The following is a 27,491-nucleotide window of genomic DNA, read 5'->3' as shown; positions in this document are numbered from 1 at the left end:
AAGTGTAGCCCCATGGAGAATGCTGTGGCTGGTATTCCCCAGTCCTTTAGTTCCTTTTCTTGACATAAAGAGAATGTGAGAGCTCCATTCTCTATTAAACAGAGTCATTATGCCCCCACTGCTTTTTTACTATAGCCAACATTACGTCTGAAGTGGAAATGATATGCGGCAACATGGGGAACCTGAAAACGTAAGGATATGTGTGTGAGAGAAAATATATTGCTTTGGGTTAAGACCCTTCTGTTCCTTCCTTGCCTTTATGAATTCCCTGTTTCACCAAATCCTTGGTTAGGATGATTTTATTTCGGTGTCTTGTTTATTTAGTTATGTTACAGTTGTTTACACCCTGTATTTCAGGCTCCGGATACTTCTGCAAGAAACGTCAAACCACACTTATTAAAATAAACAATACCGGCCTATTAAAGGAATTGGGATCCTTCTCATGAAGCAGTTAGTGCTGGTGTTGCCGGAGAGGGGGGCACAGTCCAGAAGCAACAGACTCGAAGGTGGGCTTCATTTGCCACCCCCTCTTTGAGAATGATGCAGGCTTTTTGCAAGGGACTTGTTTTTCCCGAAGGTAACAGTAGCAGAACTTCCCACTAGAGGGAGCCCGGCAAGAATAATAACTGCAGTGACTGGTGAGAGACAGACGTTGTTTACATCTCAAGCGGGAAAGCATTAGGCAAAGAAAACTCACGCATAATGATAAGCCAACTTTCGTCGGTTTAGGGTGCTTTATCAGAAACTCCTTCCCTGGTGCAAGGGGGGGGGGGGCAAATTAGGAAGCCTTGGCTTCTCCTTATATCCAAATTAGGGTTTGTGGTTTGCTTTTCCCTAGCAAACCATAGGTAAAGGTAAAGGGACCCCTGACCATTAGGTCCAGTCGTGGACGACTCTGGGGTTGTGGTGCTCATCTCGCTTTATTGGCTGAGGGAGCCGGCATACAGCTTCCGGGTCATGTGGCCAGCAGGACTAAGCTGCTTTGGGTGAACCAGAGCAGCGCACGAAAATGCTGTTTACCTTCCCGCTGGAGCGGTACCTATTTATCAACTTGCACTTTGATGTGCTTTCGAATTGCTAGGTTGGCAGGAACAGGGACCGAGCAACGGGAGCTCACCCTGTCATGGGGATTCGAACCGCCAGCCTTCTGATAGGCAAGCCCTAGGCTCTGTGGTTTAGACCACAGCGCCACTCACTACCTAATCTGAAACCATGGCTTGCTAATTGTGGCTTCTTGGGCAGCCAGAAACCATGATCCTTAGTTCGAACATAAAAGGAAGACAAGGCTTGCTGGTTTGTTTATTCTAATCGCACCAGCGGTGGAAAAAAGGTGCAACACCAGCATATGGCTTAATCCCAATAAACAAAAAAAAAAAAATCTGGTTTATTGTTACAGGGGGACTTGGCCAGAGATGACTGCTAACTAAATCGAAACGTTATTCATTACCCCGCCTTTTTTCTTTTTCTTTTTAACACGGTGCTCAGAAACATTACTTGGAGAAAAAATTCAATTCTTCTGGGGAGACTGTTAATGTGTTTGTCTGAGACAGCACTCTTTTTTTAAAAAAATAAATAAAATTCAGCTGATTTCCAGAAGTACTATTGAGTTTTCCATATTGAAGCTTCCGTATTGAGTTTTCGGTTTTCAAACATTTCAGAACACAAAGGGTCTTCCGGAACTGATTACGTTTGAAAACCGAGGTACCACTGTATTTATTCATGCACTTATTGCAATTATTTACACCCTACCTTTCAGGATACAAATCCTTCTAAGGCAGCTTATCAGTAACATGAAATGATATCTGAATACCACTTGCTAGGAATTAATGTAAAGGTAAAGGACCCCTGGATGGTTAAGTCCAGTCAAAGGCAACTATGGGGTTCTGGTGCTCATCTTACATTCAGGCCGGGGGAGCCGGTGTTTGTCCACAGACAGCTTTCTGGGTCATGTGGCCAGCATGACTAAACCACTTCTGGCACAACGCAACACTGACAGAAACCAGAGCGCACAGAAACGCTGCTTACCTTCCCGCCGCAGTGGTACCTGTTTATCTACTTGCGCTGGTGTGCTTTCAAACTGCTAAGTTGGCAGGACCTGGGACGGAGCAACAGGAGCCCATACCGTCACGTGGATTCGAACCGCCAACCTTCCAATCGGCCCGCCCAAGAGGCTCAGTGGTTTAGACTACAGCGCCACCCTCTCCCTGGCGCTAGGAATTATGAGCAGGGAATGTGATGCTGCACTCAGGTCTTCCTTACTTCCCATAGGCGTCTGGTTGGCTACTGTGAGAAAACAGGGTGCTGGCCTGAAAACGGGGTCTTTGGCTTGATGTAGCAGGGCTTTTCTTATGTTCTTAATTTATAAATAAATAAATAATTTAAAGCACCACTATACTATTAACATAAACATTTTTTAAAAATCAGCTGCTTCTCACAGAGCAGTTGGGGGGCAGAAAGGCCCTGTGAAGTACAAGAAGCAATCTAGACCGTGCAGGCTCTGAGGTGGTCTTTGCCTGCACCCTGCACTATCTCCTGATAGTGGTCGGGGAAAGCGAATTAGTTTTGTGCGAAGTGTTGAGCAATCGCCACAGGGGTGACACGACAACAGCCTTTTCTCTCACCCACTTGAACTTCACAACAGGTAATCCAGCCATGAAGCCAGACATTCCTGTAATTAAGCACATTAGTCAAACAGCACACATCGCACAGGATGAAAGATGGGGAAAGATCTCGGAAGCGTTTGCTCCCACACACAAAGGGGAATTGTGTGCCCTCTTGTGCGTGCACATGCACACACACACACACACACACACACACACACACAACTGAGCAAGGAGGTTGTTCTCAGATGAGATTTTTAGGCCACCCACAGAAACATGGAGTTGAGCAATTTAACTGACCTAACTTAAAATATACAGTACAGCTAATTCGCACTGTAACTTCCCACCAGAGGGGCCTCTTCATCACAGTGGCCTTGATCTATCATAAACATGTTTAAATGCCTCTTTATATCACCTTCCTGTTTGTACTAGAGTATCATTTCCCCCTGCAAGGTCAGACATTATCCAGAGCCAGAGAAAGGTTTGGCAGGCTATTGCCCAGAATGCTCATCTGCATGACAAATTAGTCTATTCTGCCTTTTCTTCTGTTTGCATAGTGCTCAGGCATTTTATTCGTGAGGTATATATGCGTTTACGCCTCATGAATGAAAAAAGAAAAGTCTCAGGTTTTGTTGTGGTTGAGAATTAAGGCTGGGCTGAAATTCCCCCCACCCATGTTTCTCAAAAACATTGTCATCATCACCCACTCATGAGAATGGGGGCTGATTTTCTACTGCTTTCTTTGGAGTGGGGTATTTTAAGGGGGTGATGTTGCTGCTTGTTTAACCTTACAGGTTAACTGTCAGTCAGGGGGAAGGGGTGTGGGTGTGTGAATTTAAGCCCCACACTGCCTGCAACAGCATAAGTTGTGTCTTTGTGATAGTCTGCTGGCTATACTTCCCATAATGCTTTAGGAGTGATGTCATGTCACATTGCATTGCGCTGCACAAGCTTCCAGGGCATTTCAGGAAGTGCAACTGGTAGGAAGATGTCGAGTGAGCAGGCTCCTGATGCAAGTCTAGCATAACATAGTCTAAAAACGAAACACCATGAAGCATCATGGCCACAATGTTTTGCATAACCTGCAGTTTCCAAACTGGGTAGATGCAAGGTAGAGCATGTTGCAGTAATATAATCTATTATAATAGAAATAATAATAATAATTCTCGCAGTGCATTGCAGCCTATCAGAGGGCGGTGGTGTAGTTGTTAATTGACTCCCCCTCTGCCTGGTTCCGGTGGTAGAACGCATGGCGGGCAGCAATCTTGGACGGTTTTGGCACGTAGTGGTTGCGGAGCTTCTCTTGGATCGTGTCCCACGGTGCTGCCTGGACTGCTTCAGGTGCAAGCAATGCTCGGGCCGTCTCAAACACCTCAGGCCCACAGAGGCTGAGGAATAGGCCCCACCTATGCTCCTGTGATACTTCCGTCAGCTTGTTGGCTTGGAGGTAGCAGTTGAACCGAGCGAGGTAGGAGTCCCATGATTCAGAGGCTGGCGCAAATGGAGGTAGAGGCACAAGTGAAGCCATGGTTCCGATGCCGATGTGGAGGTGATGGATGGAACACAGTGCTCTAGCCAGAACAGTCAGCTCTGAATTGGTTCTGTTCAGTGATCTCGCTCGGTGTTTCAGCTCAGTGATTCAGCTCAGCTCAGACGGTGACCGCATCTGGCTGTGCTCTGATGTCCATCGATCCCACCTTCGTCGCCAGTGTTAAGTTGTGGGTGAACATATCAGACGACACAGAGATTCTTCAAACAGCTCTTGTTTATTCACAGGCCAGAACAGAACTGAACTGAAGGGTTCAGCCAGCCTGCCTATATAGAGCTCCACTAGAACGCAACAATAACCACTTTCTGTAACTATCCAATCACTGAACGTCACTTTCAATCCCTTATTTGCATATGTGGACCTGAGTGAAAACTATCTACCGTATCCCCCTGCTGGCCCAGGGTGAGAACTTCAGAGAAGAAGAAGAAGAAGAAGAAGAAGAAGAAGAAGAAGAAGAAGAAGAAGAAGAAGAAGCAGCAGCAGCAGCAGCTGCCCATCTGACTAGGTTGCCCCAGCCACTCTGGGTGGCTCCCAACAAAATATTAAAATCACAATAAAACATCAAACATTAAAAACTTCCCTATACAGGGCTGCCTTCATATATCTTCTGTCTATTTCCTTGACATCTGATGGGAGGGTGTTCCGTAAATGTCATTGTGACCAAATCCATCTTCTCCAGGAGGGGCTCAGTTGGCACACCAGCTGAAGCTAAGCAAAGGCACTTCTGGCCACAGTAGTAGCATGGACATCCAAAATCAGTGTCGTATTCAAAAGCATCCCAAAATTGCAAACTTGATCCCTTAGAGGGTGTGTGCCACCACATTTAGAGAACATTGTACTCCCAGTTTGGGATCACTTTGTCTACTGACCATCAGGACCTCCGCCCTGTCTAGACTGGCGATACCTAACTTTAAAACCACAGATGCCGTTTTGCGGCAACTGCATGCTTTAAAACATGTGGGACAAAATAAGGACCTGAGGAACCTCACAGACCAGTGTACAGGGGGCCAAGAATAAGTCCCTCAGCACCACCACCACCTCAGCACCACCTGGGAATATTCATTTAAGGATGATGAGAACCACCATAATACAATGCTCCACAGCCCATGTCAACCAAAGGACCCAGGAAGATATTATGGTCATTGGTATTGAATGCAGAACTTCCAAGTGTCCCTATTTTCCATGGATAGTCCCAAATTTACAAATGCTGCCCCAGTTTCTGATTTGATCCCAGAATGACCTGCTTTTCCTTAGAACATCCGTATTTTCATTGGAGAAATGTTGGAGGGTATGGATTTATGTGACCCCCAAGCTGGGGTGCGTTCCCGTCGCTTGGTCCCTGTTCCTGCCAACCTAGCAGTTCAAAAGCATGTCAAAGTGCAAGTAAATAGGTACCGCTCCAGCGGGAAGGTAAATGGCTTTTCTGTGCACTGCTCTGGTTCACCAGAAGCGGCTTAGTCATGCTGGCCACATGACCTGGAAACTGTCTGTGGACAAACGCCGGCTCCCTCGGCCAGTAAAGCGATATGAGCACCACAACCCCAGAGTCATCCGCGACTGGACTTAATGGTCAGGGGTCCCTTTACCTTTACCCTTTATGGACTTATGTGACCCCCAAGCGAAGGAGATAAGTAACTATACAACCTTTGAAAGCAGTATAGGGCAGTTTTAAAATGTTTGATGTTTTATTATGTTTTTATATATGTTTTATATGTGTTATATATGTTGGAAGCCACCTAGAGGGGCTAAGGCAAACCAATCAGAAAGAGTGGGGTATAATAATAATAATAATAATAATAATAATAATAATAATAATAGTAATAGTAATAATAATAATAGAATAGGACATCCCTAATTTCTTTGAAGAAATGTCTTTGAAGGGCATGTGACTGCCATTGTTCCAGCAAAACCAGCAGGTACACACTCCCCAAACCTGGCCCAAACGCAAAATAATTCAAATGTCTGCCCCAGCCACATAAAAAGAGGGAGTGGGGCCAGTTTTAATAGCAAAGCGAATTTGGTAAGGAAGGCAGAACCCCAAACAACAGCATATCTCTTCTGCAGTCTGCCCTTCAAAGTGCCATTCTCCTCACTTAAGCTCCTATCCCTCACAGGTATTCAGTTGAGAGAAAAGAACTTGGAAGGGAAGGCTGTGGGGAAGTAAGCAGTGGATTGGGGAAGTTTATGCACCCCTCGCCAACAAACATTTCTTTGCTGTTAAAATGGTCACACACACAATTTTGATGTGTTTGGGGCATCTCCTTATTTAAACAGATTTCCCACCACCAAGCCTTCTTTAAGGACCAGACTGGCCCTGCAGCTCACTTGCCCAAATTGCACGCCCTCCAACATTTCTCCGATGAAAACAGGGGCATCCTAAGGAAAAGTGGGACATTCCGGGATCAAATCAGAAACCGGGATGGCTTCTGTAAATCTGGAAAATAGGGACTCGTGAAAGGTCAGAAACTGGTTAGCCTCCAGTGGGCTAAAATAATAATAAAAAAGGTCTGTGCTGCTTCCCACGTTGGAATTACCAACGATCATGTCACAGCAAGTGAGAAATGAGGGAGGGAGGAAGCAACTTCCAAGACTGCCAAATGTAATAAATCCCTCACAGGCAAGGCCAAAGCAATCTACTTGTCTTGTAAAACAACTGTCACCGGCCTCTGATAAGGGGATGACAGCAAAACACACTGTGACACTTGTGGAGCCTGGGAGAGTGTGTGTGTGTGTGTGTGTGTGCGAGAGAGAGAGAGAGAGAGAGAGGGAGAGGGAGGGAGGGAGGGAGGGAGAGAGATTTCAGTTTCGGAGGGGCAGCGGCAATGAGGCTGTGAGGACGTGTGTTGCGAGGCTGTGCTGAAACTGTGGTAGCGCTGGGAGCTCCGGCTGGCTCTGAATTTATTGCTTGGCGCATCAGGCACTTTCCCTGCAAAGCTCGTAAAACCAAAAGCTGGCAAAGATTATGCAGCTGAGAAACTGTGGCTGCTGCAGTGAGCCCAGAGGGTGAGGGACAGCCAGCAAGGGCCGAGGGAAGCCACCTGCTGGGCACTGAAGCTGGCATGCTCTTTCCTCTGCAGAGTCAAGGGGCAGGTGGGAAGGACAGAGAGACACTTGATAGGGCCTGAATGGGTTTCCTGGGCCAGAATATGGAGGGTAGGGGTGCGGGGGATATTGCATTAAAAGCGGGGTGCAATCTCTATATTAAAAAGTATGAGTTTTCCTTTCCAGAACCAGACTTTTCTGCAAATCACATTGGCCATCCTGACAGTAGGCACATGAGGGCATAATGTCTCAAGAGGGCTGGTGTGAACCAGAGCTTTTCCTCTCATCTTACAACCCCCTCGTCTTCCTTAGTTATAAGCGCATCAGAGATTAAGGCTATGTACAGTGGTACCTTGGGTTAAGAAATTAATTCGTTCTGGAGGTCCGTTCTTAACCTGAAACTGTTATTAACCTGAGGTACCACTTTAGAAAAGGGACACGGGTGGCGCTGTGGGTTAAACCACAGAGCCTAGGACTTGCCGATCAGAAAGTCTTCAGTTCGAATCCCCGCGACGGGGTGAGCTCCCGTTGCTCGGTCCCTGCTCCTGCCAACCTAGCAGTTCGAAAGCACGTCAAAGTGCAAGTAGATAAATAGGTACCGCTCTGGCGGAAAGGTAAACGGCGTTTCCGTGCGCTGCTCTGGTTCGCCAGAAGTGGCTTCGTCATGCTGGCCACATGACCCGGAAGCTGTACACCGGCTCCCTCGGCCAGTAAAGCAAGATGAGCACCGCAACCCCAGAGTCGGTCACGACTGGACCTAATGGTCAGGGGTCCCTTTACCTTTACCTTTTACCACTTTAGCTAATGGGGCCTCCTGCTGCTGCTGCGCAATTTCTGTTCTCACCCTGAAGCAAAGTTCTTGACCTGAGGTACTATTACTGGGTTAGAGGAGTCTGTAACCTGAAGCGTCTGTAACCCAAGGTACCACTGTACTGTACATGTTACCAGCTTAAAATGCAGCACAGTCCTTCCCTCCCCCCATTTTGTTTAGAGTCTCATTTGCACATTGCTGTACACATTAGAGAGCCGGGTGGTGATTATCTTCACCTGCATGATCGCTTTGGTTTCCCCACCCCCATTAAGCTCTCACCTGCATATGTGCAAATGCTGCATCAAATGTACACACCGGGCTTAAGTACGACGTCAGCGAGGTTTAATTTTTCTTGTTGGGCTGAAGCTGGTTGTAAAAGGTAAAGGGACCCCTGACCATTAGGTCCAGTCATGGCCAACTCTGGGGTTGTGGCACTCATCTCGCTTTACTGGACGAGGGAACTGACGTTTGTCCCCAGTTTTTCCATGTCATGTGGCCAGCATGAAGAAGCCGCTTCTGGCAAACCAGAGCAGCGCACGGAAACGCCGTTTACCTTCCCACCAGAGCGGTACCTATTTATCTACTTGCACTTTGACGTGATTTTGAACTGCTAGGTTGGCAGGAGCAGGGACCGAGCAACAGGAGCTCACCCCGTCACGGGGATTCGAACCACTGACCTTCTGAGAGGGGCAGTGGCGTAGCGTGGGGGGTGCAGGGGGGGCCGGCCGCACCGGGCGCAACATCTGGGAGTTAGGGTTAGGGGGCGCAAATCCACGGGTTAGGGGGCGCAAATTACTTGCCTTGCCCCGGGTGTTGACAACCCACGCTATGCCACTGGAGAGGGGTATAAAATGCATCAGGCAACAGTATTTCTCAAGAAACTACACAATCAATATGGATAGTAGCTACTGCTATGTGTACTTAGCTCCAAAAATTAGCAGGGGGAGTGCACTGAATGCAAAGTAAGCTGTAAGGTGCCCACAGACAAACTCTCTGTGTCACCTGTGTCTGCCGACACAGCCAAATGCTCTCAATTGAGGAAGGACAGCTTGGAGCAGTTTAGAGACTCCTTTCACAGTGGCAGGATACAGCCAAATTCAAACGGATTGTGTTTGTGATTTGCTGTGCGGATAGCAAGATACTGTTCATGAATTGCCTCTTCTTTTCATTAGAGAGCTGTTGAAACTGATCCCTCTTCCAGGAGGCAGCTGTTATTTTAAGGCTGTAGCAACCTCAGAGTCCTGGCACCGTTTTTTAAAAGGTACCCTTACGGAGATTCCTGAGACTGAGCGCTAGGAGGGGATCTGTCTTCAGGGTATGTGCTGTTCTGGAGTGGCTTGTTCCGTTTACAAAACAGACAGAACACCTGCTACCTTCAGATGACTCAAAACTCAAAACCTTGATTAATTACTCTGGGAAACATTTATGGTTTAATTCCATATGCTTTATTTACAAGAGGCAGAGCACCTCCAGACTGTTACTATTTTGCAGGATTCAAGCACAGAGCAGAACTTTAGGTTTGCACACTTAAAGTGGATTAACGGAACTCTTTCATCCTAGCGCAGCAAATCTATTTAAAAATGACAGCACAGAGACTGTTTGCAGTTTGGAAAGTGACAGTAATGCATTGAAAAGTATGGGATGAACAAACAGCTGATGGGAAGACATGTAAGCACCCCACAAACAAATCAGGGTGAACGTTCATTTGTTGTTGTTTAGTGGTTTAGTCGTGTCTGACTCTTCGTGACCCCATGGACCAGAGCACGCCAGGCACTCCTGTCTTCCACTGCCTCCCACAGTTTGGTCAGACTCATGCTGGTAGCTTCGAGAACATTGTCCAACCATCTCGTCCTCTGTCGTCCCCTTCTCCTTGTGCCCTCCATCTTTCCCAACATCAGGGTCTTTTCCAGGGAGTCTTCTCTTCTCATGAGGTGGCGACAGTATTGGAGCCTCAGCTTCACGATCTGTCCTTCCTGTGAGCACTCAGGGCTGATTTCCTTCAGAATGGATAGGTTTGATGTTCTTGCAGTCCATGGGACTCTCAAGAGTCTCCTCCAGCACCGTAATTCAAAACGTTGTCTTTGTCCATGGAGTTTTCTTGGCAGGGATACTGGAGTGGCTTGCCGGTTCCTGCTCCAGGTGGATCACGTTTGGTCAAAACTCTCCACTATGACCTGTCCATCTTGGGTGCCCTGCTCGGCATAGTTCATAGCTTCTCTGAGTTATTCAAGCCCCTTCGCCACGGCAAGGCAGTGATCCATGAAGGGGATCACAACAGATTAGACATGATCTAACCTCCATGTAAGTTTTCTGCATGCAAATCAGGATGACTGTTCAAACAATTAGTCATCTTGAGGGGCCCTAAATGATACCTCGCATGTAGCATTGCTGCATGGGCATAGCCATGATTTTTGTTGGGGAGGGGCCATAACCTCAGTTAGCTATGTGTTTTTATTCATTTGGGGGGGGGGGGCAGCTGCCCCTCCCCCTTGGCTACACCCATGCAGTGCTGCCTGTATTAAGTTAACATCCCTTAGGAAGAAATCACGTTGGAATTGCCAAAATGAAATGAAGAAAACAATCGAACTGGATTTTTCTATGTATTTTAATATGGCACATGAATTCTGGAAGCTGCTACATGTTCCCAAGGTTAACGTAAAATATTAATAAAATTCTATGCCATGGAAAGTTGGACTCTGTGTTCTCTCCATAGGGTATTCAGAACCAAGCAACTATGCATATATGGTCAGCCCAGTTCTCTTAAGGGTAAGGTACTTCTAAGCCCATAGATTTCAGTGGGCTAAGGCAACCTTATTTAACCTGATGCCCTCCCAATGTTGGGTAAGGTTGGGTAAGGTTCAGTTAAGGCATGGCTAGCTCTATAGAGGACTGGAGTGCCATTTATGTTTATAGGTCATTGGGTCTGGGCAAAAAGCTGAGAGGCACTGGAGCGTTGCCCTATTGGGAAAACACCACCCAGATATCCCTTTCACCAGTCAATGCCCACACACTTTAAACATGCCTTGACAGGCATAAGGACTAGAAAAATAAATATATGATATTCTAAATATACTGAATTTTGCAACTGGTATGGAATATTTCCAATATCAAAGTCATATAGCATAAAGATCAAATAGGTGTTTAATAAATTATTTTGTATGAATTGTTTTAAGTTGGGTTTTTTTTTACCCTTTATATCATTTGTGTCTGGAAATAATCCCATTTTTGTCTCCATTATGAGAACCATTCATATTCACAAAATGTAGTAATCGTGACTCATAAACAGACAAGGCTTTTGCATTAATTCAGTCCGTGTTCTGGTATTTGTCTCATGGACCTCTTTCTCTAACATGCCTCTGGCGTTTCCACCTTTTTTGCTTTTTCATTTCCACCTGATTCCTTTGTCTGCAAACCTCCCCAATCCGTCTTTTCTCACCTCCTCCCAATCCCACCCCTTCTTCCCTGTGGATATCCCAGCATATGCTATTCCTCATACTTTCCCTCAGTCTTTTTTCCTTCTCACACTGACCTCATCCAGTCCACCATTCCAACCCTCCCTTGCAAAAAGAACATTTTGCAAATGTGCAGCCTCCCACACAGCCCAGCCCCAGATTATTGCTTCTCAAATAATCTCTCACATATCTTTCTGGCATCCCAGGCAGGCTGTCACATCAAAATATCGAGCCACATTTGCTCTCCCCCTCCTCCTCCTCTTTCTCCCCTAATTAACAATCCTGCAATCTTTTCTCTCTCCTTCACATCCAGGATCTCTCTCTCTCTCTCCTTTTGCTCTGTCTTCCCTCTAACATTATCAGCAGAACACACGTTATTACATCTGCTATTCTGGGCCCTGGAAACATATTGCATATAAATTTAGATGTAGCTAGGGTTGACAGCTGTTGGAGTTTGAGCCAAAATCTCAGAATCTTATGGCAAAATCCTATGCATGCCTACTCAGAAGGAAGACCCACTTAGTTCCAGGTAAATAGATAGGATTACAGAGGTAAACGGCCTCAAAGGAAGGAAATACATCTTATGGGAAGGGGCCAGAAGAAGGACAGCAGTTTATTTTTCCATAGGGCTCATTCCTACCTTGGCTCCCATTCCAGAGCATAACCCAGCCAATATTCAGGGCATGTTCTTCCACTTCTTAATCTGTGCTTAATCTGTGCTATTTTTCTAGAAAAAGAGGTGCTGGAGCACAGTGGCGTAGTGTGGGGGGTGCAGGGGGCCCCGGCCGCACCGGGCGCAACATCTGGGGGGGGCGCACTCACACTCGCAGCTCTCTGCCCCTACCTGGCTCACTCACTCTCTCTCACTGCAGTGCTGGCTGTGCGAATCCGATCCGAGCCGCCGGGTCGCCGTCCACTGTGGAGGGGGTGGGTGCCAGGCATGCGGTGCGGAGAGAGAGCGAGGGACTATCTGGGGGAGGGACAGTGCAGCGGCCGCCCAGCGCAGTGCTAAGCGCGGGAGAGAACCACACCAGACCAGACCAGGCAGCAGCAAGAAGAAGCTGGCAGCGGCGGCAGGTTAGGGGTTAGGGGGCGCAAATTACTTGCCTTGCCCCGGGTGCTGACAACCCACGCTACGCCGCTGCTGGAGCTCACTATGAACCTCTCCCTTGTTCTCTTAGAATGGCAATGGCGCCCACCTGGAAAAAAGATAAATCTATTTTGAAAAGACATGGGAAAGTGCCCTGGATGTCAGTTTTAATAAAGCTGACAGGACTGAAACCTTCATAGCTGGAACTAGGGTCTGGGCAACGTGGGCAGAGATTCAGACCTGTGGATTTAGGGAGGTCCAATTCAACCCCCCATCTCTCATGCAGAGTTGACTCAGGGCTCTTCTGAAACTACACTTGTCTCCATGCCTAGAAAGGTTGAGTCCAATAAGTTTCTCCCTTGCTCCTGTTTTCTATACAGTGGTACCTTGGGTTACAGACGCTTCAGGTTAGAGACGCTTCAGGTTACAGACTCCGCTAACCCAGAAATAGTACCTCGGGTTAAGAACTTTGCTTCAGGATGAGAACAGAAATTGCGCTGCCACAGCACGGCGACAGCGGGAGGCCCCATCAGCTAAAGTGGTACCTCAGGTAAGAACAGTTTCAGGTTAAGAACGGACCTCTGGAACGAATTAAGTTCTTAACCTGAGGTACCACTGTACATGGATTCGGGCGATCTTTCGTTTGCCACACCACTTCCCCAGTGAAAGGTGTTTGCTGCTGATTCAGAACAAATGTCAACCCACAGAAAAAAAACAACGGTTGACGTTTGTTCCGATTCAGCAGCAAAGCGACTGGGCAAACGAAAAACCTCCTCAGAGAAAATGCAGGACAAGCGGAAGTGTGGACAAGTCCTCCAAGAGGTGGTGTGCTGGTCCAGGGGGGAGATTACCGTGGGGCGAGGTCCAGGACCTGAGTTGAGGGTCGGCAGACAGTCCTCCTCAGGTGAAGCGGGGTCCACAGTGAGAAGCCGGGCAAGGACAGGAACTCTGGGGGAACAGGACTGGATGCTGGCCGAAACAGCTCTTCAACGACGTTGCTCCCGCAACCTGGGACCGGGCTGACTGGCCTTTATCTTCTCTGAGGCCAGGGGCAGTCCCGGCCCCCCGGGAGACCCGCCTCTCCTGGCCTTAAGGCGAGCACTCCTCCTGGGAGAAACCAGTTCCCTTCGCCTCTCTGCCCTGAGCCTCTGCAGTTCAGGAGAGGCTGAAGGGTTACTGGGCCCAGGGGGAGACTCACCTGTAGGCACTGAGTCCTCAACCACCTCTGGAGCCAGAGTGGATTCACCTGGTGCCTGCTCCTGAGGATTCAGCACAGGTGCAGGCACTTCAGAATCAAGGCCCTGCCCCAGTTCAGCCGGCCCTGGAGGCGGGGACTCCTGTGCAGGCTGGGATTCCTCCGGTTCAGCCTCTGAATCAGATTCCCAGGCCATCACAGGTGGCCTGGCTGGAGGCTTTTAGTTACTATTCTGTGCAGGCTCCCAGGCCACCTCAAGAAGGAAGCTGGATTTATCATTTGACTCATTTGACTCACATCACCGCCAGTTCATGTAGAAACAGCAGAAGACAATACAGAGGCCTCCCTGTTCAAGGTGGTGTCAGGACTTCAGGCTGTGTCCCACCATCCAAATCTTAGCAAAAGCAGCCACACCAGCAGCAAAACAAGCAACCAATAAAGTGAAAAAGGTTTTAAAATAAAATGGTCGATGAGGGGGAAATGTGAGCTGTCAAAGCAAAACATATAACTGCATTGGTCTATTCATAATAATCAGGCAGTAACAAGTCTGGGGCCTTCTTATACAAAAATACCTCAGTTTTGTGGAAGTTGTAAAGTTTGGATCTCGACTGAGATGGTCTTGTTCTGTGCACTACTTGATGTATAACAAGAACAACAACAACAACATCAGTACTTTTTTAGGGGTACTCTCATTTTCCTACTCATATTGAAATAAAAAGGTAAAGGACCCCTGACAGTTAAATCCAGTTGCGAATGACTCTGGGGTTGCGGCGCTCATCTTGCTTTACTGGCCGAAGGAGCCAGCATTTGTCCGCAGACAGTTTTTCCGGGTCATGTGGCCAGCATGACTAAGCCGCTTCTGGAGAAACCAGAGCAGCGCATGGAAATGCCGTTTACCTTCCCGCCGGAGCAGTACCTATTTATCTACTTGCACTTTGACGTGCTTTCGAACTGCTAGGTTGTCAGGAACTGGGATTGAGCAACGGGAGCTCCCCCTGTTGCGGGGATTCGAACCACCGACCTTCTGATCGGCAAGCACAAGAGGCTCAGTGGTTTAGACCACAGTGCCACCTGCGTCCCATCATATTGAAATACTTCCCCTCAATGAGGCCAAACCTAGATGCACAAAATGTTTAGGGGTATGCGTACCCCTGCATCCCCCCAGAAAAAAAGCACTGATGATAAAAATAATGCCTGTTTTCTGTGCCTCAGCCAGATTTCATTGCCATCATCCTCACCATGCTAAACCTCTGCTGCAATGCTATAAAAGTGCCATCTTTCCACCCCAAGCAAACACCTTAGTATCCTCCAGGGAGAGGAATACCTGGGAAATCACAGACCTTTTAATTCTGCAGCTTCTAGATGGGAACAAGAGGCACTTACTAACCCAAATGAGCAGGAAAACAAATAGGTGTGAGTGAGGGGGGAACATAAAATTAATCCTTCCCCCCAAGTGATAGATAGTGGTAGCATATGAGGTGATAAATCTCCCCTTTGGCAGAACTATGAGAGAGGCATTGGCACCCAAGGTCAATCTGTATATTTTCCTTTTCCTCACTGAGCCAGGGGTTGCCAGGGGAAGTCTCAGGGTTTTCACCATAATGCTGAAACCGATGACCTGAAGGTGGGGAGGAGTAAGAGGCCGGGCACTATATTAGAGCAGCCTGAATTTCAGCCTGCGAAACAGGTGAAAGAAAGGAGAATTGGGCTGCAGTGGTAGGTACAGGTATGGCTGCCCTGAAGAAACATCCACCTCAGGTGAGCTCCACCTCCTGCACCCCTTTCCTTTCCTTTCAAGGCTCTCCCATTCTTTAATCACAGGCACACAAGTCTTACTTGAGCACCAATTTCATGTTTTTTGGTCATATGGAAGGACTTTTAACAGTCATGTTGAGTGAGGTGGCCAGTCATGAAGAGGATTTGCAATGCCAAAAAGAAAAAGAAAAAGGGAGCGGGAGGACACAAATATGCATAACATATGCATATGGAAATGTATATCTATAGGCTCATGTTTTTGAAATAATTACTACCATTTGAATAGAAATATAATACAGTGGTACCTCATGTTACATACGCTTCAGGTTAAAGACTCTGCTAACCCAGAAATAGTGCTTCAAGTTAAGAACTTTGCTTCAGGATGAGAACAGAAATCGTGCAGCGGCAGCAGGAGGCCCCATTAGCTAAAGTGGTGCTTCAGGTTAAGAACAGTTTCAGGTTAAGAACAGACCTCCAGAACGAATTAAGTACTTAACCCGAGGTACCACTGTACATCTGATCACAGTGGGGAAAACACCAGGCGTCTTGTATGCTTGCTCCAATGACTAAAATCTGCCAACTGTCAATGAGCTAACGTTAAATAAGTTGGAGTTCTTGTTATTAAATATACCAAGAGAAAAGTTTGTAATCTCTATTTGAGTTTGTAATCCTTGTCAGAATACATACCGTTGAATGGATTATTTTTGTTAAAATTGACTATTGATTTGCGAGTAGGGCCCCCTCCCACTATTGAAACTTACATTGGCCTGAGTTCTTGGTGGGCTTTTCTCTTGGTATATTTAGCTGTCAATGAGCAACATCAGTTCTCCTGTTTTATGGTTCCTTATCTTCAAACCAGACTTGGATTGGAGAGCCCTCAGACTAAGGACACTTTCAGATAGATGTCTGTCCTCTGAGAGCCCTCTGTAGAGTAAGACACAAGACCATCCTAATTCTGAGGGAGACGTGCACAAGGATACCACGTCATTTCCATGTGAGTGGTTGTTGTCAGTGTATTGTTTAGATTTCTTTCCTGTCCTTTGCCATAAAGTCCTGGAGTGGGTTTCAACAATTTTTAAAATACAATATTAAAGACAGTTAAAAACAAGCTGCAGTCAAGAGAATAGGTTGGGTCCTAAGATAGGCATTTCAGGTGTCAAAGGCAAGGGGGAATTAGACTGATATTGTGAGATCAGTACTGCTCATGCATAGAAGTTTTTTTTCTTTTCTTCCAACATCCACATGACATTAGTGGCACCAATATGCCAGTCAACCCATGTCCCCCATTCATATTCTCTTTCTGTTTATCAAGAAAACGTTATAAATTGAAACATCCTGATATCTCAATGGCCAGTTTGTGATATCGCAAGAATGTGGTATTAGGTCCCTGTGTGCAATCACTCCCATTTTCAGATTTTACCAGTAATCGGAGCACTTTGGGCCACATGCATAAAATATTTCAGCTTTCTAGGTTACATGGAAGTGTCTTAACTGCTTTAATATAATTGATACTGAGTTTCATTTCATTTCTCAACAACTTTGAGTTTCATTATCCAAAAAGATGCTTCTAGAAATATGGCATATTTCTGCATTGCAGAGAGTTGGACTAGATGATCCTCAGGGTCCCTTCGAATTCTACAATTCTTTGATTCTTTGAAATGCAAATTTTCTCTCTCTCTCTCTTTTTGTGTGTGTATTAGTGGTGTGCCAAAAGGAGAAGTGAGTGATGTCTGGTGAACATTTTTGTCCCGTGTGAAAGATGACCTCCCTATTTGGTGATTCCCAACCCCCACCCCAGTCCTTTGTGAAAAGAGGCAAAACTGTTTGCAAATGTAGCACTTTGTCCAATCATATGCAGCTGACTAGTTGGAACTGAATGTGGAGAAGGAGGCACATTCAGATTCACATCAGAGTGCGCATACAAGTGCATAATGTGATGTAGAGAGATGCACGTTCAAATATGGTTATTATAATCCATCCACACTGCATTAATTTCAATGGGATGAGCAATCGGCAACTCATCTAGATGTAGATCTCTACCCACATTTCAGCCTAGCTAGTCATGCATGACTTACTACATGCAACGAGAGCTGGTTTAGGGTGAAAGTGATGCCACAAAGCAGGCAATGGAACTGCTGGAGCCTGAGCATCACCCCAGTTGTCTGGGCTATAGGGATATGATCCCTCACCACACACATGCACACTGTAAACGATGGCGTTGAGAAGACTTTATTTGCCATCAGTGTTGCGTGGCGAGTTCCTGCCTCCCACCAATAGAAATAAAGACACAAGACACTGGTATTTAGGTTAATGGGCTAAAATTGGCCACAACTTTATTGGTTACAGGTGATGAGCGGTATTGGCTTAGGCATTGGTCCTAATCGACTATCCGGCTTCAGTCTGTTTGCCTGAAGGCCGGGAAGGGTTAACACCAGCAGGGGGAGCCCTGCTGAGGCACATCAACTAGGCACTCCCCCCAGGGTCACAGCTTGGAGGCGTGCCTTGGGCGCTGGCCTCCATAGGCTTCTGACGGGGCCACGCCCCTCGTAATCCTTTACCGGACTACCCTTCACTAACCGGGGGAGGTGATGGCGCTCCCCCCCATTGATCTACATAACAATACCCCTACCAATGCCTAACCGCCAAACCGAGGAAGTTGTGATGATTTGCTACGAGGTAGGTGAAAAACCAAGTGGCTGGTGCCAATTTGCCAAGTGGAAAAATTCCTACCAGGCCCCTTGACGGCGACCAACCGAGGTCCATAGCAAGGTCAAAGGAGAAGCCTTGAAGGGCGGGTGAGTGGGAAATTCACCCAGCTGAGCGGCGGCCAAAGAGGAAGGTCCTCTGCCGTGCCTGCCCTAAATGCGGCCGATTGGCTGGCCAGGGGGATGACGCGGCAGAGGATTCCCCAGATCGCGCAGGGCAGTGTTGGGGGCATGAAGCCCATAACACCACCTCCTCCCGAGGTCGGAAGTGGCTTTGTCAACACATAGTCAGATCTGTCTGGCTGCAGTCATACCTCATGTTACGTCTGCTTCATGTTACGTTCTTTCAGGTTATGTCTCACGGCGACCCAGAAGTACCGGAAAGGGTTACTTCCGGGTTTTGTCGCTCGCGCATGCGCAGAAGCGCAAAATGACGTCACACGTATGCGCAGAAGCGGCGAATCGCAACCCGCACGTGCGCAGACGCGCCACTGTGGGTTGCATTCTTTTCATGTTGCTAATGGGCCTCCGGAACGGATCCCGTTCACAACCAGAGGTACCACTGTATATGGTTCGCTACTGTCATTATATTCCAGATGTGATTGGCTGGGATCATATAGTGAAGAAACCCTTTCAAGTAAAAAAAAAGTGGCATTGAAGAAGCTACAAACAAGTGTGAAAAATATGTGGAGTGAAACGCAGGGTTTTTTGTTTTTGTTTTTTGCAAATCTCAGAAACAGCAACATTCATGTCAAAAAATTAGTATTTGCCACAGTATGTGTTAATATTTGAACTGCAGTGCGAATGTTTTTCTGCTGAGAGTATATGGATGGATAGTGTTTGAATCAGATGTATACACAAAGCAAACAGCAGATTACCAACACCTTGAGTATTTAACATATTTTAATTAGTTGGTTCTGTATATTTAAGCCTCATTAGTGTGCAGCTGAAAAGCTGCCTTACTGTATTTTAAAACAGGGATGGGCAGCATAGCTGTCAACTTACAGATTTGAAAAATAAGGGACCAGCAGCCTTGAAAATAAGGGACCAGCAGCCAAAATAAGAGACCTGCAGCCTCACCTGTTCCAGGCACTCCAGTCTTCCTGTCCTCCTGCAGTCTGGTCAAACTCATGCTGGTAGCTTCAAGAACACTGTCCAACCAACTTTGTAACCAGAGGCTCAACTGACTAGAATCTCAATCACATGCACCACAAGGCCTATGCAGCCTCAACTTAAGATGGCTCCCCGGCCTGGCTTTGCACTGCAAAGTTTGCAGTAGCACATGCAACAAAATGGCGTCTAGCATTCAAAAACCCCCTCAGCTTGCATTAACTAGCCACATACAAGGCATGCAAGCTCCACCCCCCCAGTCGTTCTTAGACTTCTTATTGGGTGAGCAACACAGCCAAGCAACGCAGTTGGAGCCTCTCTCCTCTCTGGCCGGCAGGGAGGGAGGGAGAGGAGCTGCTTCCTTTGAAATTTAAGGGACATCATTTAAGGGACATTTAAGGGACATCCATCAATAAGGGACAGCAGTGGGACATGGCGCTGGAATAAGGGACTGTCCCTTCAAATAAGGGACACTTGACAGCTATGATGAGCAGACTACAGGATGGCAGGCTCCACTCTCCTTGTGAGACCCACCAACCAGAGCCAGTTGCAGAAGGTGTGCACTTGAAATTAAAAGTCTTCCGATCCCAGGAATTTGTTTTGAATACAATGGTACCTTGGTTCTCAAGCTTAATCCGTTCCGTAAGTCCATTCTAAAACCAAAGTGTTCCAAAACCAAGGCGCGCTTTCCCGTAGAAAGTAGTGCAAAATGGATTAATCCATTCCAGACTTTTAAAAACAACCCTTAAAACAGCAATTTAACATGAATTTTACTATCTAACGATACCATCAATCCATAAAATGAAAGCAATAAACAATGTACTGCAGTCACACAATCAATCAATCAGTAGCTGAACTGGGTTCCATACAGTCACACACAAAAAAAGTGCTGCAAAAACAAAAATGCAAAATAAATAGCAAAAAACTCAGCGTAAGACTCAAAACGGAAGTGTGGCACTCAAATCGGAAGCATAACACTCAAAATGGAGCACATTCGAGTTCCGAAAAAAGTTCACAAACCGGAACATTTACTTCCAGGTTTGCAGTGTCTGGGTTCCAAGTTGTTTGAGTACCAAAGCATCTGAGAACCAAGGTACCACTGTATTGGTACTGAATGGAGCCCACGTTCCTTCCATGCAAAAAATCCACAGGTCACCCCAAGTTTTCTTCATTTCAGAGTATTTGTGTGTGTGGGGGGGGGGGGTATTTTGTTGTTGCTGCTGTTAGCAAACCGGGAAGCAGAAATTATTGTCACTTTAGTGTAAATCACTTTAGTGTCAATCAGCTTCTAACCAGTTGTTGGAAGTTTTGCTGTTTATGCATAGACAGCATCAGAGGGGCAAGTGGGGGAGGATGAACAGGAGACAAGTATTCCTGCAGGAAAAATGCCCCAAAATCTTTATCCCTCCACTGAACACGTGGCGACCAAATTCACTGGCACAAAAATGTATTTTTCTCCCCCTATGCCCCTGCTACAATTTTTCTCCCCCTGGTGCTGCGACTGTCATTGTGTCATACTCTCTTTGGGATCAGGAGATAAAAAAGAGGTGCTGAAAATTGCTCATTGGCAGAGGGGTCTTCTTCCTTGCACACAATTCCTGCTTGGAATATGATCTGGGGGTCTCACACTCACTTCCTCTTTTCTTCCTATTAATTGCCCTTGTAAGAGCCGTCTTGTTTACAGACAGGCCAAGTCATGAGCAGGTTCAAGAGCTGTCAGTGGGCCATCAGGGTGGAAAAAATGTGCCCTTCATTCTTCTCACAGCTAAGCAAATAAGTGAGCAGGTCCCTTCTCAGCTGCTGCAGATAGAAGTGTATATAATAGAAAACAGAATGAGAAGGGGGGAAAGTCTATGCTGGGGAAGCCAGCGCTAGACAACAGCTCTGGGGTCAGTTGTACCCATAGGGGTACACCTATGGGTTTAAAGAAGCAGCAAGGAACATGTTATGTACCGAAGTTCTCACCCTGGGCCAGTAGGGGGATACTGTAGATAGTTTTCACTCAGGTCCACATATGCAAATAAGGGATTGAAAGTGACGTTCAGTGATTGGATAGTTACAGAAAATGGTTACTGTTGCGTTCTAGTGGAGCTCTATATAAGCAGGCTGGCTGAACCCTTTAGTTCAGTTCTGTTCTGGCCTGTGAATAAACAAGAGCTGTTTGAAGAATCGCTGTGTTGTCTGATATGTTCACCCACAACTTAACAGAACATGTGCTGCTCCTTTAAGCATAGAACCATAGAGTCTGGGGACTGGGTGGATAGTGGCATTCTGACAATCAATACTCTACCTCAGCGTTTCCTAGCCTTTTTGGTGTGGTGACCCATCAGTTTGTTGTCCTGTGAATTTTGGACCTTACGTCCTTGGCAGCCATCAGTTTCATACGTTTTAACTGCAGGTATGGCTATTTCATAACCATTAATATTGTTTTTCTTTTCTTTATTTATAAAAATATTTATAGACTTCTAGATCATAAAAATATATCTAAAGTTGTTTACAACATTAAACAAAAACCCGTACAAAATAGTGTAAACAAGTTAAGAACAATTTAAAAGCAAAGAAAGTAAAAATACTGCTTGAAGTATGCAAGCAAAGAATTCTCCTTTTATATGTGGAATTTGATGATGTATTTATAGTACTATGAAACAACAACACCACAAACTGGCTTATAAGTATAAAATCAAATTTACTAGAATAATAGCTAGGAAAAGAGATAGACTTGTAACTATTCAAACAACAAACATACTAAGGTGCCATGTGTAAGACAAAGATGCTGTAAACATGGAGTGGATAAATGTACAACTGTATCTTAACAAGTTACATGTGCAGTAAATGTTATACAGACTGGATAAATGAACCGTTCAACAAGTAGCGTAAGTCCAATCACAGAACAGCAACCCCATGCCGCCACAACGGCAAGGGTAGCACACTGGAGAATATGAAAAAGTTTTTCAAAGCTGTTTTTCAAAGATTGAACTGGATGAGATGTTCTTCAATGAGTCTTGAGTTGGAAACACAAAGCCGATTGCATGGATCAGTGGAAGGCAAAGTTAATCACACTTGTTTGGGGTGTGTGTGTAAGAACACCAATTATCTTATTGCATGATATTTCTTCATAAGCGATAAACATTTATTCTAAGAACATACAGCTACACAAATATGAATATTTTAAATAGTTTTATTCATAATACAGTGGTACCTCGGGTTAAGTACTTAATTCGTTCTGGAGGTCTGTACTTAACCTGAAACTGTTCTTAACCTGAAGCACCACTTTAGCTAATGGGGCCTCCCGCTGCCGCTGCGCCGCTGGAGCATGATTTCTGTTCTTATCCTGAAGCAAAGTTCTTAACCTGAAGAACTATTTCTGGGCTAGCGGAGTCTGTAACCTGAAGCGTATGTAACCTGAGGTACCACTGTGAAGCCTATTTGGGAAAGTATCAGTGGAACATTGCATTTTGCCAATGCGTAGGTCAATGTGAGGTTTTGATGGGTGTCAGACTCGGTCTCAGATCATTATTGATCTACGGCCTGCCGTTGCATTTTCTCTTCATAGCAGTCATTGCTGAAAAGCCTGTTTTGCAAAATGTATGTGCTACCAAATGGCAGTAGCACAGGCATTGCTTCATTAGCAAACTCAGGATGCGAAGTGCCGACAGGTTTTAATAATGTCAAGCAAAATTCAGGTAACCTCGCTTTCAAAAATGTATCTTTGAGGATCCTGTCATGACAGTTCAGTTTAGTTATTATTTTAGCAGGAACTAGAGCTGCGTTCAGTGGCGTAGCGTGGGTTGTCAGCACCCGGGGCAAGGCAAGTAATTTGCACCCCCTAACCCGTGGATTTGCGCCCCCTAACCCATGGATTTGCGCCCCCTAACCCTAACCCCCAGATGTTCCGCCCGGTGCGGCCGGCCCCCCTGCACCCCCCACGCTATGCCACTGGCTGCGTTACACACCATGCGTGGAATTCAACCCTGCTCTGATTTGATTGTTTCATCAGCGCAAACATTTCTGCTTGTTAGATAAAACAATATTCCCTCTCCTCCCCCCGTGCAGTTTTGTGGGGGTTCTCATGACCCTCCAGAGCAGACTTAGAGGAAGCATGGGGATGTGTGGGGTGGGGTGGGTTGGGAAGAAAGCCCTGTTCCTCCTCTAGCTGGAAACCTGAACTGACTTGCACAAATGCACTGGAGTTTGTTTGTTTGTTTGTTTGTTTTAAAAAATATTCTTTATTGATTAAAAAATGTGCATGTCTATACAAACATTATGTACTATCTCTTAACAGGTAGAAAAAAAGGAAATTATATAAAATAGAAACTTTATAAAGCAATAAAATAATAATAAAGGAGTAACAAAAATAAGAAACAAAGAAAAAAAAGGCAAAATTATTTACATAGTAAAAGTACTCATCGACCCAATCCTCCCCACCCTTCTCATTACACTGTTTGATATAACATTCTTTTTCTACACAGGTTTACATTATATAATATCATTTCTTTCTGCTTTGTAGACATTCCTTTGATCTTTTTCTTTACAAATATCACTCAGTTTCTGCTAATATGGAGCTATTTGTACAATAAAGTTGTACATAATTCTTAAATGTTATCCATTCTCTAGTTGTTGTCATGACCCTCGAGAGCAGACTTAGAGGAAGCATGGGGCTGTGTGGGGTGAGGTGGGGAGAAAGCCCTGTTCCTCCTCTAGCTGGAAACCTTCAGCTGACTTGCACAAGTGAACTGCGTTCGTGGAATCCAGCCCTATACATCTGAAACGCAGAGCTACACTTCCCAGAGTTCCCTGTGAAGAGGGATTGATTGTTGTTACATCATTCTGGAAACAGTAGTTCTGGGAGGTCCCTAGAGGTCTCCTAGCAACTCCCAGCACCCTTGCAATAGACTACAGCTCTCAGAATTTTTTTTGGGGGGGGGGCAGCCATGACCGGTTCAAGTGGGTATCATTGTGTGAAGGTGCCGTTAGCAGACCCTTCAAGTATCCTCATTTTCCAGGAACAGTCCCAAATTTACAGAAGCCTTCCATGTTTCTGATTTGATCCTGGAAGGCTTTTCCTTAGGATGTCCTTATTTTCATCAGAGAAATGTTGGTGGGTATAGAGTTATACGACCCCTGAGCCAAGAAGATGAAGTAACTATGCAACCTTTAGAACAGGGGTCAGCAAACTTTTTCAGGGGGCCGGTCCACTGTCCCTCAGACGTTGTGGGGGGCCGGACTATATTTTTTTTTTGGGGGGGGGGGGAATGAATGAATTCCTATGCCCCACAAATACCCCAGAGATGCATTTTAAATAAAAGCACACATTCTACTCATGTAAAAACACGCTGATTCTTGGACAGTTTGCAGGCCGGATTGAGAAGGCAATCGGGCCGGATCCGGCCCCCGGGCCTTAGTTTGCCTACCCATGCTTTTTTAGAAGATATTTGAAGGCAACCTTGTATAGGGAGGTTTTTAATGTTTTATTATGTTTTTATAGATGTTGGAAGTTACCCAGAGTGGCTGGGGGAACCCAGTCAGATGGGTGGGGTATGATGATGATGATGATAATGATAACAGAATAGAGTTTCCTTATTTTCATTGGAGAAATGCTGGAGGGTATGCGTTAGCTGTGCTGTTATTTGGACTTTAGGAGCCGACATAATGAACTGCTAATACCAATGCATATCCTAGCGTATGAATACGTAAATATGCAAAGGGGAAGACTGGCTACCGTGAACAAGAGGAGAACTCTGTGTGCTTCACTTCCATCCTGCCAGCTTTGCATTGCTTGGCTGCTTCTTCCTATCTCCCTCATTGCTGCCTTCTGCTCCCCACCCCCGCTCCTTCAGGGTTCCCTCCTGTCACACACCTGATATTCAATCCAGGCCGAGTTAATGCCTCTTGCTCAGATCAGATGTGGCTTTGGTGGGGGGGGGGGGTCATGTGACAGAAGAAGGTTGTTCTAAATATAGTTAAACCCAGCTATCACTACCCCAGACGCCTTTGGGGGCTAGGAAGAGAAGAAAGTGAGAAAGACATAAGGGATAGGGAAGGAGAGGTCGGCAGACAAGAGGCCATGCCTTGGGCCAAACAGCTTGTGGGGCTCGGCGTTCGTCCTGCAGCACCCGTGTCCCAGCTCAGAAGAAGTCGAGTATAGCGCAATGGAGCATTCGGAGCACAAGGCGGATGACGCCAAGAAGGGCCCAGCGTTGTGGGGCGGTGCCCCCCAGTACGACTACATGCACTATGAAAATTGCACCAGTTATGGGATCCCATCCGAGGCGGGGCACGAGACCGGGGGAACTGGGGACGGCGTGCAGTACCAAGAGAAGGCCCTCAACCACGTGCAGGTAGGGTGGATGTTATGGAATAATCATAGGCGGATGTGTCAGAACGGAGCCCACCACATGCGTGCTGGTCCTGAGGGCAGGCTAAAAAATTTCCTAACAATTTTTTGCTTACAATTTGCTGAGCACCAGGTGAACCAGGAGGCATGTACAATGGTACCTCAGGTTAAGTACTTAATTCGTTCCAGAGGTCAGTTCTTAACCTGAAACTGTTCTTAACCTGAAGCACCACTTTAGCTAATGGGGCCTCCTGCTGCCGCCGCGCCGCCGGAGCACGATTTCTGTTCTTATCCTGAAGCAAAGTTCTTAACCTGAAGCACTATTTCTGGGTTAGCAGAGTCTGTAACCTGAAGCGTATGTAACCTGAGGTACCACTGTATGTATAATGTGGGAAAGATGGCTGTCTCACTGTAATACATTGAATGGAACTGTTAGTAATTTCTACCACGACGCCCACAGCAATCAAATGGATTCCTTGGAGATGGTGCAGAAGGAAAGTCCAGACCTGAACATCTGGGCCACAGTTCAATCTTATCTGGTACAGGGACCATTATTATTATTATTATTATTATTATTATTATTATTATTATTACCCGCCTTTCACCAGACTCTTTCTACATACATATATTCAGTATCAGAATTTTGGAAAGGTTGTTTATGAACTTGGAAGGTTGTGATGTAGAAGACTTTGGGATTTTGCTTTAACATGGGGTGTGGTTGACATGGCCAGTCCTCTGTAGTGGTTTTAGGAGCTGGTCAGGGGAACCAGGCCACATTGGAGTTCTCTGTGTGGGAAGTAAGAATGTGGGCTTGAGATGCTAAAATAAAACGTAGTATAAAGTAGTCAATGATATAGGTGTTATGCACAGCAAAGACCAGCCTGTTCAGTCCTTTCACCTTTCTATATCAAGTCGATGTATTTTGCTTCTGAGGATCTTGTTAGTGTGTTATTTGTAGCTCAGTCCAACAAGCGCAGAGTGATGCTGTTGCCTTACAACAATTCTGTGCGATAGATTAGGCCAGGGGCCGCCAACCAATTTGGGCCTACTTCACATTTGGATTTTTGAACAAGTGCCATGGGTACCCAGTGGCGTAGCATGGGGGGTGCAGGGGGGCCGGCCGCACCAGGCGCAACATCTGGGGGTTAGGGTTAGGGGGCGCAAATCCACAGGTTAGGGGGCGCAAATTATTTGCCTTGCCCCGGGTGCTGACAACCTACGCTACGCCACTGTGGGTACCACCTTTTCTGGTCAGTTCTCTCCCCCATCCCAAGAGTCAGCCTCTTGGAGAAAAAGACTGAAAGAATAGACATAGACACACAAAGCACACACTATGCTTTTCCAAGGTGCATGGGTAAAATTTGGATCCTGTATAATTTAAATGGAATCCCTTGAGGTTTTTTTAATTTTACAGTCTCCCCCCCCCAAAAAAAAATACAACCCCCCTACTGTCAGATTAAAGCTTACATCAGTAGATAGCACAGTAAACAACACAGATCCAGTGTTTGGTATGGATTCTCTTCGATGGATAGCAGCAAAATTACCAACAAATCACAGGATACCTCTGTGTACAAAGAGGCGAGTTATGATTTTATGGTGACTTTGAAAGACTCCCTTCAAAGTTACGTCGATTCATAAGGATCTTCCTTGGATCCATGGTTTTATACCAAGGCAAAGCTGGAAAACACTAGAACCATGATTTTTATGGTCTGTGGTGGTGGTTGGGGGGTGAGGGGAGAGACCCATGGGAAAAAATAAACAATTTCTAGAGGATTGATTTTACTGGGTCCAACTTGCATGTCTGAGAGAGGGAGGCAATAAAGAGTGTCTTGCAGTCTGTTCTCTGTT

General features: G+C 46.1%; 1 protein-coding gene across 5 annotated transcripts in view; it reads left to right on the top strand.

The window, feature by feature from the left end:
* Positions 1 to 27,491, top strand: part of CLCN1 (chloride voltage-gated channel 1) — a 111,745-nt gene that overhangs the window by 19,549 nt on the left and 64,705 nt on the right. For 3 of the 5 annotated variants that reach the window (XR_014559329.1, XM_083718584.1, XM_083718585.1), the window contains exon 1: positions 25,280 to 25,647. The exons of the other annotated variants lie outside the window; for them this stretch is intronic. Coding sequence is in view for 2 of the 3 variants with exons in the window: in XM_083718584.1 (XP_083574710.1) it covers positions 25,459 to 25,647 (189 nt within the window). In the remaining variant the exon portion in view is untranslated. Of the gene's footprint in view, positions 1 to 25,279; positions 25,648 to 27,491 lie in introns of those variants that run through there. 5 annotated transcript variants of the gene reach the window in all.

This window comes from Podarcis gaigeae (assembly GCF_964106915.1).
Source record: "Podarcis gaigeae genome assembly, chromosome: 17".
NCBI classification, from domain to species: domain Eukaryota; kingdom Metazoa; phylum Chordata; class Lepidosauria; order Squamata; family Lacertidae; genus Podarcis; species Podarcis gaigeae.
Note: the sequence above shows the minus strand (reverse complement) of the source record. Positions and strands in the feature narration are given on the sequence as shown.